General features: G+C 48.5%; 1 protein-coding gene across 1 annotated transcript in view; it reads left to right on the plus strand.

Moving 5' to 3' along the window:
• The window catches only part of PROSER2 (proline and serine rich 2), a 50,280-nt gene extending 35,372 nt beyond the window's left edge, over window positions 1-14,908 (plus strand). Inside the window, exons 3-4 of the mRNA XM_025398023.1 lie at window positions 9,558-9,810; window positions 12,161-14,908. Coding sequence (XP_025253808.1) covers window positions 9,558-9,810; window positions 12,161-13,077 — 1,170 coding nt within the window. The 3' untranslated portion in view covers window positions 13,078-14,908. The remainder of the gene's footprint in view (window positions 1-9,557; window positions 9,811-12,160) is intronic.
• The last annotated feature ends 753 nt before the right edge of the window (window positions 14,909-15,661 follow it).

A 15,661-nucleotide genomic window follows, 5' to 3' on the forward strand; every position in this document is an offset into this window, starting at 1 on the left:
TCTTGCCAGAAGTGCAGGTTTAAGTGAGCCATCTTGAAACATGACAACAGGGTCTAGCTAGAAATAACCATAATTGGCTGGGTGTGGTGGCTCACGCCTGTCATCCCAGCACTTTGGGAGGCTAAGGTGGGTGGATCACCTGAGGTCAGGATTTGGAGACCAGCCTGGCCAACGTGGTAAAACCCTGTCTCTACGAAAAATACAAAAATTAGCCAGGCGTGGTGACGCGTGCCTATAATCCCAGCTGCTCCAGAGGCTGAGGCAGGAAAATCACTTGAACCCGGGAGGCGGAGGTTGCAGTGAGCCAAGATCGCACCACTGCACTCCAGCCTGGGCGACAGAGGGAGACTCCATCTTAAAAAAAAAAAAAAAAAACCACACACAATAAAACCTTTGTCCCAAAACTGTGGGACGCTCCACCTGCACTTCCAGCCTCTCTTCCGAGGTTGCCAAAGCGGGCGCGGCACTCAAAGCCTGGCAGGAAGCGGCTGCATTTTCTTCTCTCTGTCCCTATTCTGTTTCAGCTCCGAGGGGGTCTCTCATCAGGCTGGATTAGTAAATCAATAAAGTATTGCTCGAGTGTCAGAGAGCCAACTGTAGTGTTTGTAAGACGACATCAGATCACAGTCTGCCCAATACCCCAGTACCAGCTAGCCCAGACTGCTGACCGAGGACATGGGGGGTTCAGAGACGCCTGGCTCATCTCCAGACATTTTCTTAGCCATCAGCAGCTTTTTTATCATTTTTTTTGGTCTAGACTCGAGATGAATTCTGCTGCTTCATTTTTTTTAATCCCTCACAAAGAGTCACCATAATTGTCTTAGTCTGCAGTTAAACCAAATTTCTTTCTTTTTTTTAGATGGAGTTTCGCTCTTGTTGCCTAGGCTGGAGTGCAGTGGTGCTCACTGCAACCTCCACCTCCCAGGTTCGAGCAGTTCTCCTACCTCAGCCTCCCGAGTAGCTGGGATTACAGGCATGCACCACCATGCCCGGCTAATTTTGTATTTTTAGTAGAGATGGGGTTTCTCCATGTTGAGGCTGGTCTCAAACTCCTGACCTCAGGTGATCCGCCTGCCTCGGCCTCCCAAAGTGCTGGGATTACAGGCGTGAGCCACTGCACCCGGCAATTTTTTTTCCCCCAGGACGGAGTCTTGCTGTGTTACCCAGAGCTGGAGTGCAATGGCACAATCTCAGCTCAATGCAACCTCTGCCTCCTGGGTTCCAGCAATTATCCTGCCTCAGACTCCAGAGTAGCTGGGATTACAGGTGCATGCCATCACACCTGGCTAATATTTTTGTATTTTTAGTAGAAACGGGATTTCGCCATGTTGGCCAGGCTGGTCTCGAACTCTTGGCCTCAAGTGATTCGGCCTCTCAAAGTGCTAGGATTACAGGCATGAGCCACCACGCCCGGCCGATTCAGCTGTTTTTTAGGTAGAGGTTACTTCAGCACACGTATTTTAAGCCTTCTCAGCGTTTTTGTTCAACCAACCAAAGATTTTATTCTACCGTTTCTCTAAAAACAGAACTCCTGTCCCAAATCTATGCTGGCATAGGAATAGCTAGGATTGCTGACTTTTGGACCTGTTGCTAGCAGTTTTTTAAAAAGTTATCATCCAGCTTTTTATTGGGCTGCTGCCCTCAGAGGTTGGAGCTTGGATAGACCTTTTTTCTGTTATCTCTGTGCAGGAGTCATCAGAGATCAGCTAGACTGGGACTTTGTTCTCTTCGTGGGGGCTTGTTCTGGTGCATTATAAATAATTACCTTAGTACATTCAGCATTTTGAATTTTCTGGTTTGAATGCGCTAGAAATTATCTCTTCAAAATCATAACATACATATTAGGGTAAAAATACATTGTTCACATTCTCAAAGCAAAGCAATATTTCCTTCAGAGACTTGTCATTTCTTGAAGTCAGCATGGTAGGATAGAATATGTGAGGAATGGGCCGGGCGCGGTGGCTCACGCCTATTATCCCAGCACTTTGGGAGGCCGAGGCAGGCAGATCACAAGTTCAGGAGTTCGAGACCAGCCTGGCCAATGTGGTGAAACGCCGTCTCTACTAAAAAAAGTTAGCCGGGAATGTTGGCAGGCGCCTATAGTCTCAGCTACTCAGGAAGCTGAGGCAGGAGAATCGCTTGAACCTGGGAAGTGGAGGTTGCAGTGAGCCAAGATTGCACCACTGCACTCCGGCCTGGGCAACAGAGTGAGACTCCATCTCAAAAAAAAAATGTGAGGGATAGTTTTCTAGCCTGTTCTTTTAACATCTGAAGATTTGTAGCCTTAAAGAACTGCCATTTACTCCACAGCCCAGACCAGTATATTAAAAACATCATTTGGGCCAAGCACGGTTGCTCATGCCTGTAATCCCAGCACTTTGGGAGGCTGAGGCAGGCAGACCAATTGAGGTCAGGAGCTTGAGACCAGCTTGGCCAACACGGTGAAACCCCATCTCTGCTAAAAATATAAAAAAAAAAAAAAAAAAAGCCGAGTGTGGTGGTGCAGCCTGTAATCCCAGCAACTTGGGAGGCTGAGGCAGGAGAATCGCATGAACCAGGAGGTGGAGGTTGCAGTGAGCCAAGATCACACCACTGCACTCTGGGCTATAGAGTGAGACTCCGTCTCAAAAAAAAAAAAAATTTTTTTTTGAGAAGGGAATTTTCTTTTCTGCTGTCAGCCTTCTTCTACCATTCCAACTAATAGGGACAAACTTACGCTTTCTCCAACTCACTCTTGCCCAAGAAAGCGGCTATTTTTGCTTTTCCTCATTTCCTATCTACGTAGTTCTTAGGGACCCGAGTCATTAGCAAACGCCTCTTCCAGTAGCACCCAGTCCTGCAGAAGCCTCCACTGCGGGCTCCAGCTCTCTGCCACCTCCGCGGACCACCAGGCAATGCCTTGTGCTTTGGGATTTTTTACTATAACAGCTTTATCGGGATATAAGTCACATAGCATACCGTTCACCCGTTTAAAGTATATATTCAATGGCATATAGTGTATTAACATCAGCACAATTTTAGAATGTTTTCATCTCCTGAAAAAAAATCCTCACCCATTTGCAGTCACCGCCCATCCCTGCCCCTGCCCTTGCCGCCATGACCTGCTCCCCCAGGCCATCTCTTTCTTCCCAGCATCTCCCAGGGGAGGGGTAGACAGAATCTCCCTGCCAAGGGCCACAAGCCTCTTTTCTGACCCTGAGGCCCTGATCCCTTCCCCACCAGCTCTGTCTGCTTCTGCCTCTCCTCTCCTCCCCTCCCAGGGAAGGCAGATCCGGGTTCACTGTGGAGGGCAGCTTTGTGTCCCCCAGGATTAGGCAGCAGACGGAGCCCACAGCATGGCTGGCGCTGCCTCAGGACTCAGGGCGCAAGGCCAGGCTGACCACAGAGAAGGTGCTTGGGATACACGCCAGGTGCCCAGCACTCACTCCAGCCCCTCACCCTAGAGGGGCTCGGGTAGGTTGAAGATGTGAGAATCTCAGCCTCCCAGGACCTGGGAAGCTGCTCACCGACTGGCTCGGTGAAAATGGATTTTGGGCTGGGTGCGGTGGCTCACACCTGTAATCCCAGCACTTTGGGAGGCCAAGGTGGGTGGATCACAAGGTCAGGAGTTCGAGACCAGCCTGGCCAACACGGTGAAACCCCACCTCTACTAAAAATACAAAAATTAACCGGGCGTGGTGGCGTGCACCTGTAGTCCCAGCTACCCCGGAGGCTGAGGCAGGAGAATTGCTTGAACCTGGGAGGCAGAGGCTGCAGTGAGCTGAGATCGTGCCACTGCATTCCAGCCTGGGCGACAGAGCGAGACTCCTAAAAATAATAATAATAAATTGTTTCCCATATTATTTTCTGCACTATAACCAACATGATCTTTCCAAAATGCTGCGTGGATGACTGTGCCTTGTTCCTTCTTGCCTAACTCTCATCCAGTTCTTCCAGGTCATTGACTGACGTGTCATTTCCTCTCTGAAGTTTTTCCTGCACAGACCCCTTTCCCCGGAAGTGTGGCTTGGTAACCATGCACGCTGTGTTTCCATCACACCCCAGGCTTACCTTGTCATAGGAGTTCCACACTCTAGGGCAGTTGCTGATGTTCTTACCTGAAGCCCTCGTTGGGTGGTAAGCTGTAGACAGCAGGAGCATGATTTATACTGTCATATTGGGTTGTGTGCTTAGCAGGTGCGTGTGTGTGGCTGTGATTCAGGGGATGCCGTGGGGGTGGGCTGAGGTTTGAAATCCAGCCGTGAAAGTAGGTGAGATGCAGCCGTGCACAGATGGGCGTCACTGCCTTAGAAGCTGACCTAGGAAGAGCCAGTGATGGACCTGAGCAGGGAGCAAGAAGCGACAAACCATAGCCTGTGGCCCATAGCTGCCCCCACTCCTTGCTTTTATAAATAAAGTTCAATGTAACAAAAGTGAGGCTCATTCCTTACCTTGGTAGAGTTGAGTAGTTGCTACCCTAAAGCCTGCACAGCCCAGAATATTTATTACCTGACCCTTTACCAAAGAGTTGGCCATGCCTCCCGAGGCATATAAAGGAGAGAATGGTGGAAAGTTAACTTGAAGGGTAGGCGGAGCCATAGCAAATACCTAGGAAGACATAGGGCAGAAAACGTGCAAGATGTCTACGCTGGAAACTATGAGAAATCATTGAGAGAAATTAAAGGGCCAGGTCTGTGCATCTGAAACGTCGGGGCATCTGAAACGTCAGCGCATCAGACTCCCTGGAGGCTGCGTCCAACACAGACCGACAGGCCCAGTGCCTGAGGGTTCCTAATGCAGCAGATCTGGGACTGGACCCAAGAATGTTTCTGACAAGTTCACAGATGCTGCTGCTGGTCCAAAGACCACACGCTGAGAACCACACATCTAAATAAATGAAGCCATGTGCCATATTCATGGATCAAGAAAAGATTGCAAAGACATCAGTTCTTTCCAATTTGAGAAACTTCTCTGCAAATCCCAATTAAAGTCACAACAGGGGTATGTGTGGGTTCATGTGAATATGGAAATTGACAAGCTGATACTAAAATTTATATGGAAATAAAAAAGGACTAAGAAAGCTGAACAGACTTAAAGAAGGAAGACTTTAAGAACTCCAACAAAACTGAAGGACTTTGCCAGATATCAAGACTTATTATAGACTGGGCACAGTGGCCCATGCCTACAATAATACCACTTTGGGAAGCTGAAGCCAGAGGATTGCCTGAGCCCAGGAGTTCAAGACCAGCCTGGGCAATAGAGCGAGACTTTGTCTCTACAAAAAATATATATATATTAGCTGGGCATGGCAGTGTTTGCCTGTAGTTCCAGCTACTGGGGAGGCTGAGGTGGGAGGATCACTTGAGCTGGGGAGACCGAGGCTGCAGTGAGCCGTGACCGTGCCACTGCACTGTAGCCTGGGCAACAGAGCAAAACGTGGTCTCCAAAAAATCAACGAAAGGCATATGTGAAACATAAATATTTCATTATGTATATGCAAATATTTCAAAATGTGAAAAAATCTAGAACACTTCTTATCCCAAGCATTTTAGAGGAGGAGTACTCACCTGTATTATGGAGAAAAAAAAGTTCAACATCATTAGTCTTCATGGAAATGACACTGAAAATCACAGTGAAATATGACTGCATTTCTCTCCTTCGGGGCGCTAGAGCAACCAGCCCTGCTGAAAGCAGCTGTCAGTCAGTACAACCACTTCGGAAAGCTGTGTCCGCCCACCCAAGCAGACACACGTCTTCAGACCCAGCGATTGTGTGTAGGTTTATACCCAACGGGTGCGCATTGCTTATCCTCCCTAGCAATGTTCTGCCTGCCTACCTACAGTGTTCGGCCTGCCTGCCGTGCCTAGGTATCTCTCCTTTTCCTGAGCCATCCTGCTCTCAGGATTAAGCTAATAAGACCAGGCTAGCTTGAGAAATTTGCATGTGTTCTTGTGTTTTCATCCCCAAAACAACAGTATACTATGCCTTCAGCTACAGCCTCTGAAATCGTATAGACCACAGGCTCTGTATGGGCCTGGGAGTTAGACGCTTTGGGTATCTCACAGATCACAGTGTGGAAAGCATCAGTCTACACCACATGGGTCAGCTCTTAATCATTTTTGATAAGACAAAAAAATACATTAGTAGGGCACAGGCGTGCACCTGTAGTCCGGCTACTCAGGAGGCTGAGGCAGGAGAATCGCTTGAGCCCTGGGGGCAGAGGTTGCAGTGAGTCAAGATCGCACCACTGCACTCAACAACCTGGCAACAGGAGTGAAACCATCCCCCTAAAAAAACAAAACAAAATACACAGCAGAAGCAAGGTCCACACTCATAGTATTATAGAGTCAAATAGTCTATAAGGTTTATAAAAGCATCAGTCCACATGTACCACCTCCATTTCATACTCACGGGAGGTAACAACTCTTAACTCTACCTATTTGTTATTTAACTCCACTATTGACATACTGCTGTATATCCTTTCAGGTTTTTTTTCCGTGTGTATTAAGTATGCATAATTTCAATCTGAGACAACTCAGTTATGGTATAGGTGTGTATGTTGCTGTACATAGATGATAATGCTTTCTGTCACATTAGTTTTTCTGTGGTTGATCGTAGTTTCAGTTTCCTTTGCTTGCGTGGTTTCCTATGTCGCCCTCAGGCTTGCTGTGAACTGGACTACTTGCTGAGCGCACAGGTGGCTTCCCAGGGAGCCCCCATTATTCTGGGATTCCCTGCGGCTTTCTCATTGGATGCTCCTGTTACCTGGCTCTGTGACTTCGGTCTGGGTTTACTCCGTGTTGAGAGGAACAGCTACCCTTCCTGACTACCCTGCAGTGGCTTCCTCAGAAAGGCTGGCATGGGAGATCAGATTATAGACCTTGCATGTTTTTTGTTTGTTTGTTTTTTGAGGAGTCTCGCTGTGTCGCCCAGGCTGGAGTGCAGTGGCACAATCTCGGCTCACTGCAAGCTCCGCCTCCCGGGTTCACGCCATTCTCCTGTCTCAGCCTCCCGAGTAGCTGGGACTACAGGCACCTGCCACCACACCTGGCTAATTTTTTTTTGTATTTTTAGTAGAGACGGGGTTTCACCATGTTGGCCAGGCTGGTTTCAATCTCCTGACCTCGTGATCCACCCGCCTCGGCCTCCCAAAGTGCTGGGATTACAGGCGTGAACCACCACGCCTGGCCTGACCTTGCGTGTCTTAAAAACACCTTTATTCTTCCGTAGTTCTAATTAATTAGTAGTTCTAATTAATAATGGGATTATGTATAGGATTCTAGTTGAGAATTTAGCTGGGTTTTTAGCCCTCATTGTCTCCCAGCTTCTGGTGTTGCTGCTGAGAAGTCTGTTGGAGTTTTCTGTTTCCTGATCTTTGTTTAAATTGTTTGGAAGTTATTTCAAACTTAATGAAGTTGTGAGAATAGTACAGAGAACTCCCACATACCCTTTAATTAGATTCACCAATTTTTTAATTTTTTCTACATTTTAACATGCGCTCTCTCCACACACACACACTTTTTTTCTGAACCATTTGAATGTAGTTGCTACATAATGCTCCCCTTAATACTGAAGTACATTTTAAAAACAAGGATATTCTCTTACATAACTTACACAGGGAGTTAACAAATTCTGATTCCTGATCTTTTTTTTTTTTTCTTCTTTTTTTGAGACAGAGTTTTGCTCTGTCACCCAGGCTGGAGTACAGTGGTGCGATCTTGGCTCACTGCAACCTCTGCCTCCCAGGTTCTAGTGATTCTCCTGCCTCAGCCTCCTGAGTAGCTGGGATTACGGGTGCATGCTACCATGCCCAGCTACTTTTTGTATTTTTAGTAGAGACGGTTTCACCATGTTGGCCAGCCTGGTCTTGAACTCCTGAGCTCGAGTGATCCACTCACCTCAGCCTCCCACAGTGCGGGGATTACAGGTGTGACCCACTGCACCTGGCCTCTGATTTCTGATCTTCTGTATGTGACCTGCTTTTTCACTCTGGGAAGCTTTCCGGATCTTTTCTTGGTTTTCAGTATTCTGAAATGTCACAATGATGCATACCTCAGCATGGGTCTGTTTGATTTTATTCGTTAGTTTGTACACTAAGGACCCCTTTCAATTTGAAAACTCGTGTGCTCCTGTTTACGGGCATTTCCCTGAATTATTTTGTTTATTTTATAATTTCTTCCTCTCATTTTCTCTGATTTCTCTTTCTGGAACTCTCATTATTCACATAGTGGCCCTCCCAGATCTATCCTTTGATTTTCTTACCCTTTCTTTTCATAGTTTTCTGATTTCACAACTTTATCTTTTAGGCTTTTATTTAGTTTTTCATTGTTCTCTGCTGTTAGTGTTGTTTTTTAAATTTCTAACAGTCTTCTTTTGTCCTGTAAAGAAAACATCATGCTGTGTGTGGATTCAGTATCCCCTCTTACCTGACAACTGATGACGATAGCCTTTTTGAAGTTTTCCATCCCTCCACATAGTTCGTTTCCTGTAAGTTGCTTTTTTGTCCTTTGGTTTTGATAGCTCTTTCACGGTCACAGTTTTCCTCAGATGCTCGGTGGTTATTAGATACCTGCACATACTCCAGAGTAGGACAGTCAGAAACTGCTGTGCAGTTCTACACGGGAATTCGTTGACTGTAATCTTTACCTGTGGATTGACCTTGCTGGGGAACCCTTGGGATCAGCCTTTTTTGGCTCTTGGATTCCTCAGATTCCCCAGAGATGCTGTGCACAGTCCTCCGTCTGGAGGGCAGTCACCTGGCTGCACCCATGGCCCCACTTCAGGGCTCCTCTGTCACCTTTTTCGAGTAAGTGGCTAGTTCTGTGCCGGGATGAGCTCGCTGCTTCTGAAAGAGACTTGCAAACAGTTGTCCTGTCTTCGCCATCACCTTGCCCACACTTCCAGAGCCACTCAGCACCTCCAGGACCGGAGCTTCTGGGCAGTTCTGTGGGACACAGCAGGAGGGTCACTGGCTTTCCTGGGCCTTCTCAGTCAGTTTCCACCTCTCCTGCCCTCCATCTGCCCTGCTTTTGGCTCCTGAATTCTTCAGATTCCCCAAAGATGACGCGTGCTCCACCATCTCTCTTCCTGTTATTTTGTCATCGTGATTTGTGCCTTAAAAAAAAAAAAAATCCCTTTGTTTTAGTAAGGTTTCTGGTGAGAAAGGAGATAAATATGCGAGTTCAGTCCACCATCTTTAAGCAGAGGTTTCCCGTGATGATGGAAAAGCAAGTGTGTGGGATGGCAGTAGGCTGACAGCAGCTGTCCAGTGTGCCCCGAACGGCTGCATTTTGTCATTGACTTGCTAGGAACCGCAAGGCGAGGGCCTGTTCTAAGAGCTTTGAGGCGTTGTTATTCGCTCTGCCTTTCGGAGCGCGTTCTCTTCCATCTGGGCGATGGAGAGGCACACGCGGGCACTGTGTGGCAGGGGCACCCCGCATGGCAGGGCATTCTCAGGACACAGTGAGTTCCGCCCTGGGCTACGGACAGATCCCAACTTTGCTTCGGCTTTTGTCTCTTTAGTGAAGCCACTGTTTGTTTTCTCTCTTCTGTTCCCAATCCCCAAACCTGTACTCTAGGATGATGAGAGCCTGAAGTACCTCACCCATGAGGAAAAGGACGTCCTCCTGTTTTTTGAGGAGACAATTGACTCCCTGGACGAGGACTTTGAGGAGCCAGTGCTGTGTGATGGGGGAGTGTGCTGCCTCTGCTCCCCGTCTCTGGAGGAGAGCACCTCCAGTCCCTCCGAGCCCGAAGATGTCATCGACTTAGTGCAGCCAGCACCTGGCGCCGGGGAAGCCAAGGGCCTCCCAGAGGAGACGCAGGCAGCAGGTGAGGGGGAAGCACAGGCCAGCCCTGGAACATGGTTTGCTGGTGTCTGTGAGACCCAGAGATACTTCTTCTGTGTTCCCCTGTGCTTGCCAGTAGAAGCTGTTGAGTCTTACCAGATTCTTATAGGGGAAAAGAATCCTTGGCAGTTTCGTTGTCCAGCAAAGGGAAATGCCAGAAGGACTAGAATAAAGAATGGAATGAACTGGGGACATAAGCGGAGAGTACTTTCTTTTTATACACAATGCATACACACGCACAGAAAGAAGGAAAACTGGAAATGGCTTCCAGGTAATTATTCTCTGTTACAGGCTGGGCACCATGGATCACTTGAGGCCAGGAATTCAAGACCAGGCTGGCCAACACGGTGAAACCTCATCTCTACTAAAAATACAAAAGTCAGCTGGACGTGGTGGCGCATGCCTGTAGTCCCAGCTGGTTTGGAGGCTGAGGCACGAGAATCGCTTGAACCAGGAAGCAGAGGTTGCAGTGAGCCGAGACTGTGCCACTGCACTCCAGCCTGGGTGGCAGAGCAAGACCCTGCCTCAAAAACAGAAAGACAATCTAATACCACTGCTGACATGGCAGGAGGTGGAGCTTGGTAATGCGAGCCATGGGTAGTGGCTGTAAATACAAATGAAGCTTCACTCGCTCACTGCTCACACCCTGCTGTGCGCCCCAGTTCCTAACAGGCCACAGACCAGTACCAGGTGTGTTGGTGATCCCTGAGCTGCAGGGAAATGGGCAGAGAAAAATATCTTCCAGTTTTTTTTCCCTGATTGGTAAGGATACTGGAAACAAATGTGGCCAAGGGGTTAATGTTGGAATGAGGAAAAAATTATTTTTGCCCTGGTAAGGATAAAATACTGTCATTTGTCTTAAGCCACTAGAAATAAATTGTGTGCACATGTGTACCCATATGTCTTTTAAGCAAGGCTATGTATTACTCAGAACTTCATAGACTACGGTTATGGATTCCATGTAAATATGGAGCTTGGTTTGCAGCCATCTCTTCAGAGAAGTAATGTACTGGACATTTTTACTGTATAAAATGTGAGATCACATAGTCATGCCAAGGAAAACACTCTTTGAAAAATCAGCTACACCTATCCATCAGTTCACTAACATTATATTTTCATAATAATTTTTCTTTCGTTTTTGTGAGACAGGAACTCACTCTGTCACCCAGGCTGGAGTGCAACGGCACAGTCCTGGCTCTCCGCACCCTCCAACTCCTGGGTTCAGATGATCCTCCAACCTCAGCCTCCCAAGTAGCTGGCACTACAGGTGTATGCCACCATGCCTGGCTCATTTTTTTTTATAGTGATGGGATCTCACTATCCAGCCCCGGCTGGTCTCGAACTCTTGGGCTCAAGTGATCCTCCCACCTCAGACTCCCATATCGCTGGGATTACAGGTGTGAGCCGCCTCACCTGGTATATTCATAACAATTGTAAGTGCCCACAGAGTATACATTGTGAGATTCTGAAGATATGAACATAACAAGTTATGAATTTCAGGGTGTTTTTTTCCTGAGACAGAGTCTCACTGTGTTGCTCAGGCTGGAGTACAGTGGTGCCATCTTAGCTCACTGCAGCCTCCACCTCCCAGGTTCAAGTGATTTTCCTGCCGCAGCCTCCAGAGTAGCTGGGACTATAGGCACACACCACCACGCCCCGCTAATTGTTGTATTTTTAGTAGAGACAGGGTTTCACCACGTTGGCCAGGATGGTCTTGAACTTCTGGCCTCCAAGTGATCCACCTGCTTTGGCCTCCCAAAGTGCTGGGATTACGGATATGAGCTACCGCACCCGGCCCAGTGTTGTATTGAGAGGTGTGTAAGCACGGCAGTGCCAGGTGATCAGTGATTGATACATGCTATGTAAGGACTCAGAGGCAGGCCTGCTAAGTTCTCTGTCATAGAGGAAAGTGACACAGCTACATGTCCTTCATCCAGAAAGACCTGCTGGTGTCGGTGTGTGCCACGCTTTCTAGCCTCAGTTTCCCCTTTGTAAACTCCCCTGATGAGTTGGTCACTACTTGCGTCCTGTCCTAGCCTTAGGGGCTGGAGCCTCAGCAGCCCGCATGGAGGGGATGTCTCCTAGGTGCCGACTGTCTGACTTGCAGGGTTATCGTGATTTGTCCCTTCTCAAAGTGAGGTCATGCGAATGACATATACCACCTTCTGCTTCCCTAGTCCCGGAAACAGGGAGAGAGGAGTTGACTCACAGGCAGCACCGGGGAAGTTGGTGTCAGGTCCAGGTTGAGGCTCTTTTCAGTTCAGCCAGAGGGAACTTGATGCATTTACTTTCACGTGGGCTGGTGGCTCACAGACTCCTCCCTCGTCTTCCAGGGCCTGCACCTGCCGGGAAGGAGCACAGGAAACAAGATGCTGAGGCTCCTCCACCTCCGGACCCCCCAGCTCCCGAGACCCTTTCTGCGCCACCGCCCGTGCCCAGCACCCCCGACCCCCCTAGGAGGGAGCTGCGCGCCCCTTCCCCGCCAGCGGAGCACCCCAGACTCCTGAGCTCCGTTCCCACGCCCCTCGTTATTGCGCAGAAGATTTCCGAGAGGTTGGCGGGAAATGAAGCCCTCTCGCCCACCTCCCCATCCAGGGAGGGCCGGCCCGAGGAGTGGAGGACACCAGCCGCCTGGGGGCCCCGCAGCAGAGACCCCGGTCCGGGGCCCAGTCGCCCGGTGCAGCCCAAGGCCCCCCGCTTCCCCAGCAACATCATCGTCACCAACGGCGCGGCTCGGGAGCCCCACAGGACCCTGTCCAGGGCGGCCGTCAGCGTGCAGGAGCGCAGGGCGCAGGTGCTGGCCACCATCCACGGCCACGCCGGCGCCTTCCCCGCCGCAGGGGATGTGGGCGAGGGGGCCCCGGGGGGCCGCTCCTCCCCGGAGCAGGTGGCACGTGGCCAGGGCCTGCCTGGCCCCGCTGAGAGTCTCCGGGCAGGGGGTCAGGCTCCGCGAGGCCCGGCGCTGGCCAACGGCTTCCCGAGTGCGCACGAGGCCCTGAAGAGCGCACCCAGCACCTTCGCGCCCACCGGGAAGTCCCTCTGCTTCCGCCCCGGCCCGGCCCTGCCCAGTGCGCGGGCCCGCCAGAGCTTCCCCGGGCCCCGGCAGCCCGACGGTGCCCAGGACTGGCGCCTCGCAGACTCCCTGCCCCGGCCGCAGGGCATCACCGTGCAGTTCGCAGGCCGCGGCTCCTCGGAGGAGGCGCGCAGGGAGGCGCTGCGGAAGCTGGGGCTGCTCAGGGAGAGCTCGTGAGGGCCGCGCGGGCTCCGGTCCACCCTGAAGAGAGGGTGAGAGAGTCGCTGCACGCAGGAGCTGTTTGGCCTAAAACGGAAGTGACAGGGGACCCCCTGCCCTCTGCGGCACATCAGAGTCTAGAGGTGCCAGGCTGGGGCCTCCGGGCTGAGCCCGCACCAGCGGCTCCAGCCACCGGAACAGAGGACTCTTCCCTGAAAGAATCCGGCCGGGGGCTTGTCTCCCTTTTCCCAAGAAGTGAGAACCCAAGAACCTTAGACCCATAGGTGTCCGTGATGTGTGAATGCCATCTTTTGGGGGCTGGGAGGAGCAGGACTGGTCTGATTATCATTCTTGAGTTTCATCTACCCTTTTCTCGAAGTACATGACATGAAAGTCAGCTCAGATCCCTTCCACTCAGGATTCTCCCCGCCTTTTCTAAGAAAATAAAAAAAAAAATGCTTGTTACATTTTGTAATGTCTTAATAGACTCCCTTTTGTTTTCGAAGGGTGAGGCATCATGGTACTTTGCTTTTGTTTCTTGACGTAATTTAGTTTGCCCAGTTTTGTTTTTTACTGAAAACTGCAAGGAAACCTTTAGAGTTTTGGGAGTGAAACAGAACGGTAATTTTGAGAAAGCAAGTCTCATCAGACTCTGCGGTCTGGGCCATGTTTGCCTGAGCCTGTGTTTGTATGTTTTTAAATACATATGTGTCAACATATACATGCACAGGTATCCTGTGTGTCCACATGTATCATTATTAAATAGAAACTTCTGAACACCCTCCAAAGTCACTACAGAATGCCAGCGCTTCCTATTCTTGGGCAGACAGAGCCACCTCAGCATCCTGACAGATGATACAAGAAATTGTTACTTCCTAGTATGGAAGTGTCTTAAGGGCACGTCTCCATGGTATTTTGGTGAACCCAAAGTGCTTTTTCCTTAACAAAATGTTCCTCTGTTCCCAATTAAAGTAATATTCCCTGCTTCCAAGTAAGCAAGACTTCACTAAAGATGGAACTTTTTAGAAAACTAATCTCCTTTATCACCTAATTTTAGTTTTGCATGTTCTGAGGTCAACAGAAGGAAGCAAAAGATTCTTAAAGATCCACCCGACTGTCATGTTCCACAAGCAAGATCTCAGAATTAATAGGGAAAAACCAGTGAAGGAGGTTAGCAGGAAAAGAACCGGTTTCCTCCCAGACTATGTGTTACACACTGAGTTATGCCACAAGCGTTATTATCAAAACTATTTAAGGCTGGAGTCTTAGACCTCTAAAAATAGATGGGACGGGCTGCCCTGAGCAGTCACACCCTTGTGTTTTTATGTCTCCGCCAGCACCGTAACAGAGCCTGTTTCTTTCCCATTGAGTATTACTTAAATTCAGACTTAAATGTGCTGTGGAGAGCATTTTTCATAGTATTCCATCTGCCTTGTAAATTACATAAAGTGCATGATTATAATTTTTTCCTTAGAAATGCAATATTTAGTCTCATCCGGCTCTTATTCTCATGAATAATAACCTCATAGATTCTTGATGATCTTAATTTAAATAGGTGCTTTAATTTTACCTTTCAAAAGTAGTTACTGTAAATTTTACTCCTGTTAATGCTGGATTGGTTTAAAGGATTTATAAGGGCTGTGTTTCCTCTTTACAAAGCAAGATGCCATACAGTGTTCAATAACAGAAGGTCCTGATACAACCAGCATTTTAAATACTCTGGATGAGGACGGTGTATTTTTCACTGACCCCATGATTTCACTGTGAGTAGGGTGAACTGGACTGCATATTAGTTTATTCGTTGTCATAATCACATTTTTGAAAAATAAATTTAAGAGTTTTTTCTTAAGCTTGTTTTTGCATTGCATGCTATATTCTCAGTTACTTTCTTTTAAATGGTTATACCCTTTCCTTCTATTTATTCATAATTTCTTCTGTTTGTTCATGGTTACACTGACTGTCACCCTGGTCATTTCTTGTGTCTAAAACCCTACTAATTAAAGCCATATGTTTTGTACAAAGTTCAAATTGTAGCTGCTGCTAAACTAACCCGTAGGTGTACTTATGTTGGCAAACCCAGTTTGTGGAGAGGCATTAGTTTCCTTGCCGTAATTATATGATGTCATTTCTTAAAGGTCAAATGGTTCACGGTAATTTGAAGGACCAAACATATCTCAAAGCAAAATCTTAATGGAAAGATGAATCCTAAATGCCCCACTTTTCCCCCCAAGTGATGCTTGTAAATCATTCTCTGCTTTTACAAAAGTCTTTATCTTAATGCTTAAATCTGAAAAAAAAAAATTATCCTTTTCTTTTCTTTTTGAGACGGTGTTGTCTCCCTTTTCCCAAGAACTGGGAGAGAGAATAACCTTCGCCCAGGCTGGAATGCAGTGGCGTGATCTCGGCTCACTGCAACCTCCGCCTCCCGAGTAGCTGGGATTAAAGGAACGCGCCACCATGCTGGGCTAATTTTTGTATTTTTAGTAGAGATGGGGTTTCACTGTGTTGGCCAGGCTGGTCTCGAACTCCTGACCTCATGTGATCCGCCCGCCTCGGCCTCCCAAAGTGCTGGGATTACAGGCGTGAGCCACTGCCCCAGCCA

Source organism: Theropithecus gelada, chromosome 9 (assembly GCF_003255815.1).
Source record: "Theropithecus gelada isolate Dixy chromosome 9, Tgel_1.0, whole genome shotgun sequence".
In the NCBI taxonomy this organism is placed as follows: domain Eukaryota; kingdom Metazoa; phylum Chordata; class Mammalia; order Primates; family Cercopithecidae; genus Theropithecus; species Theropithecus gelada.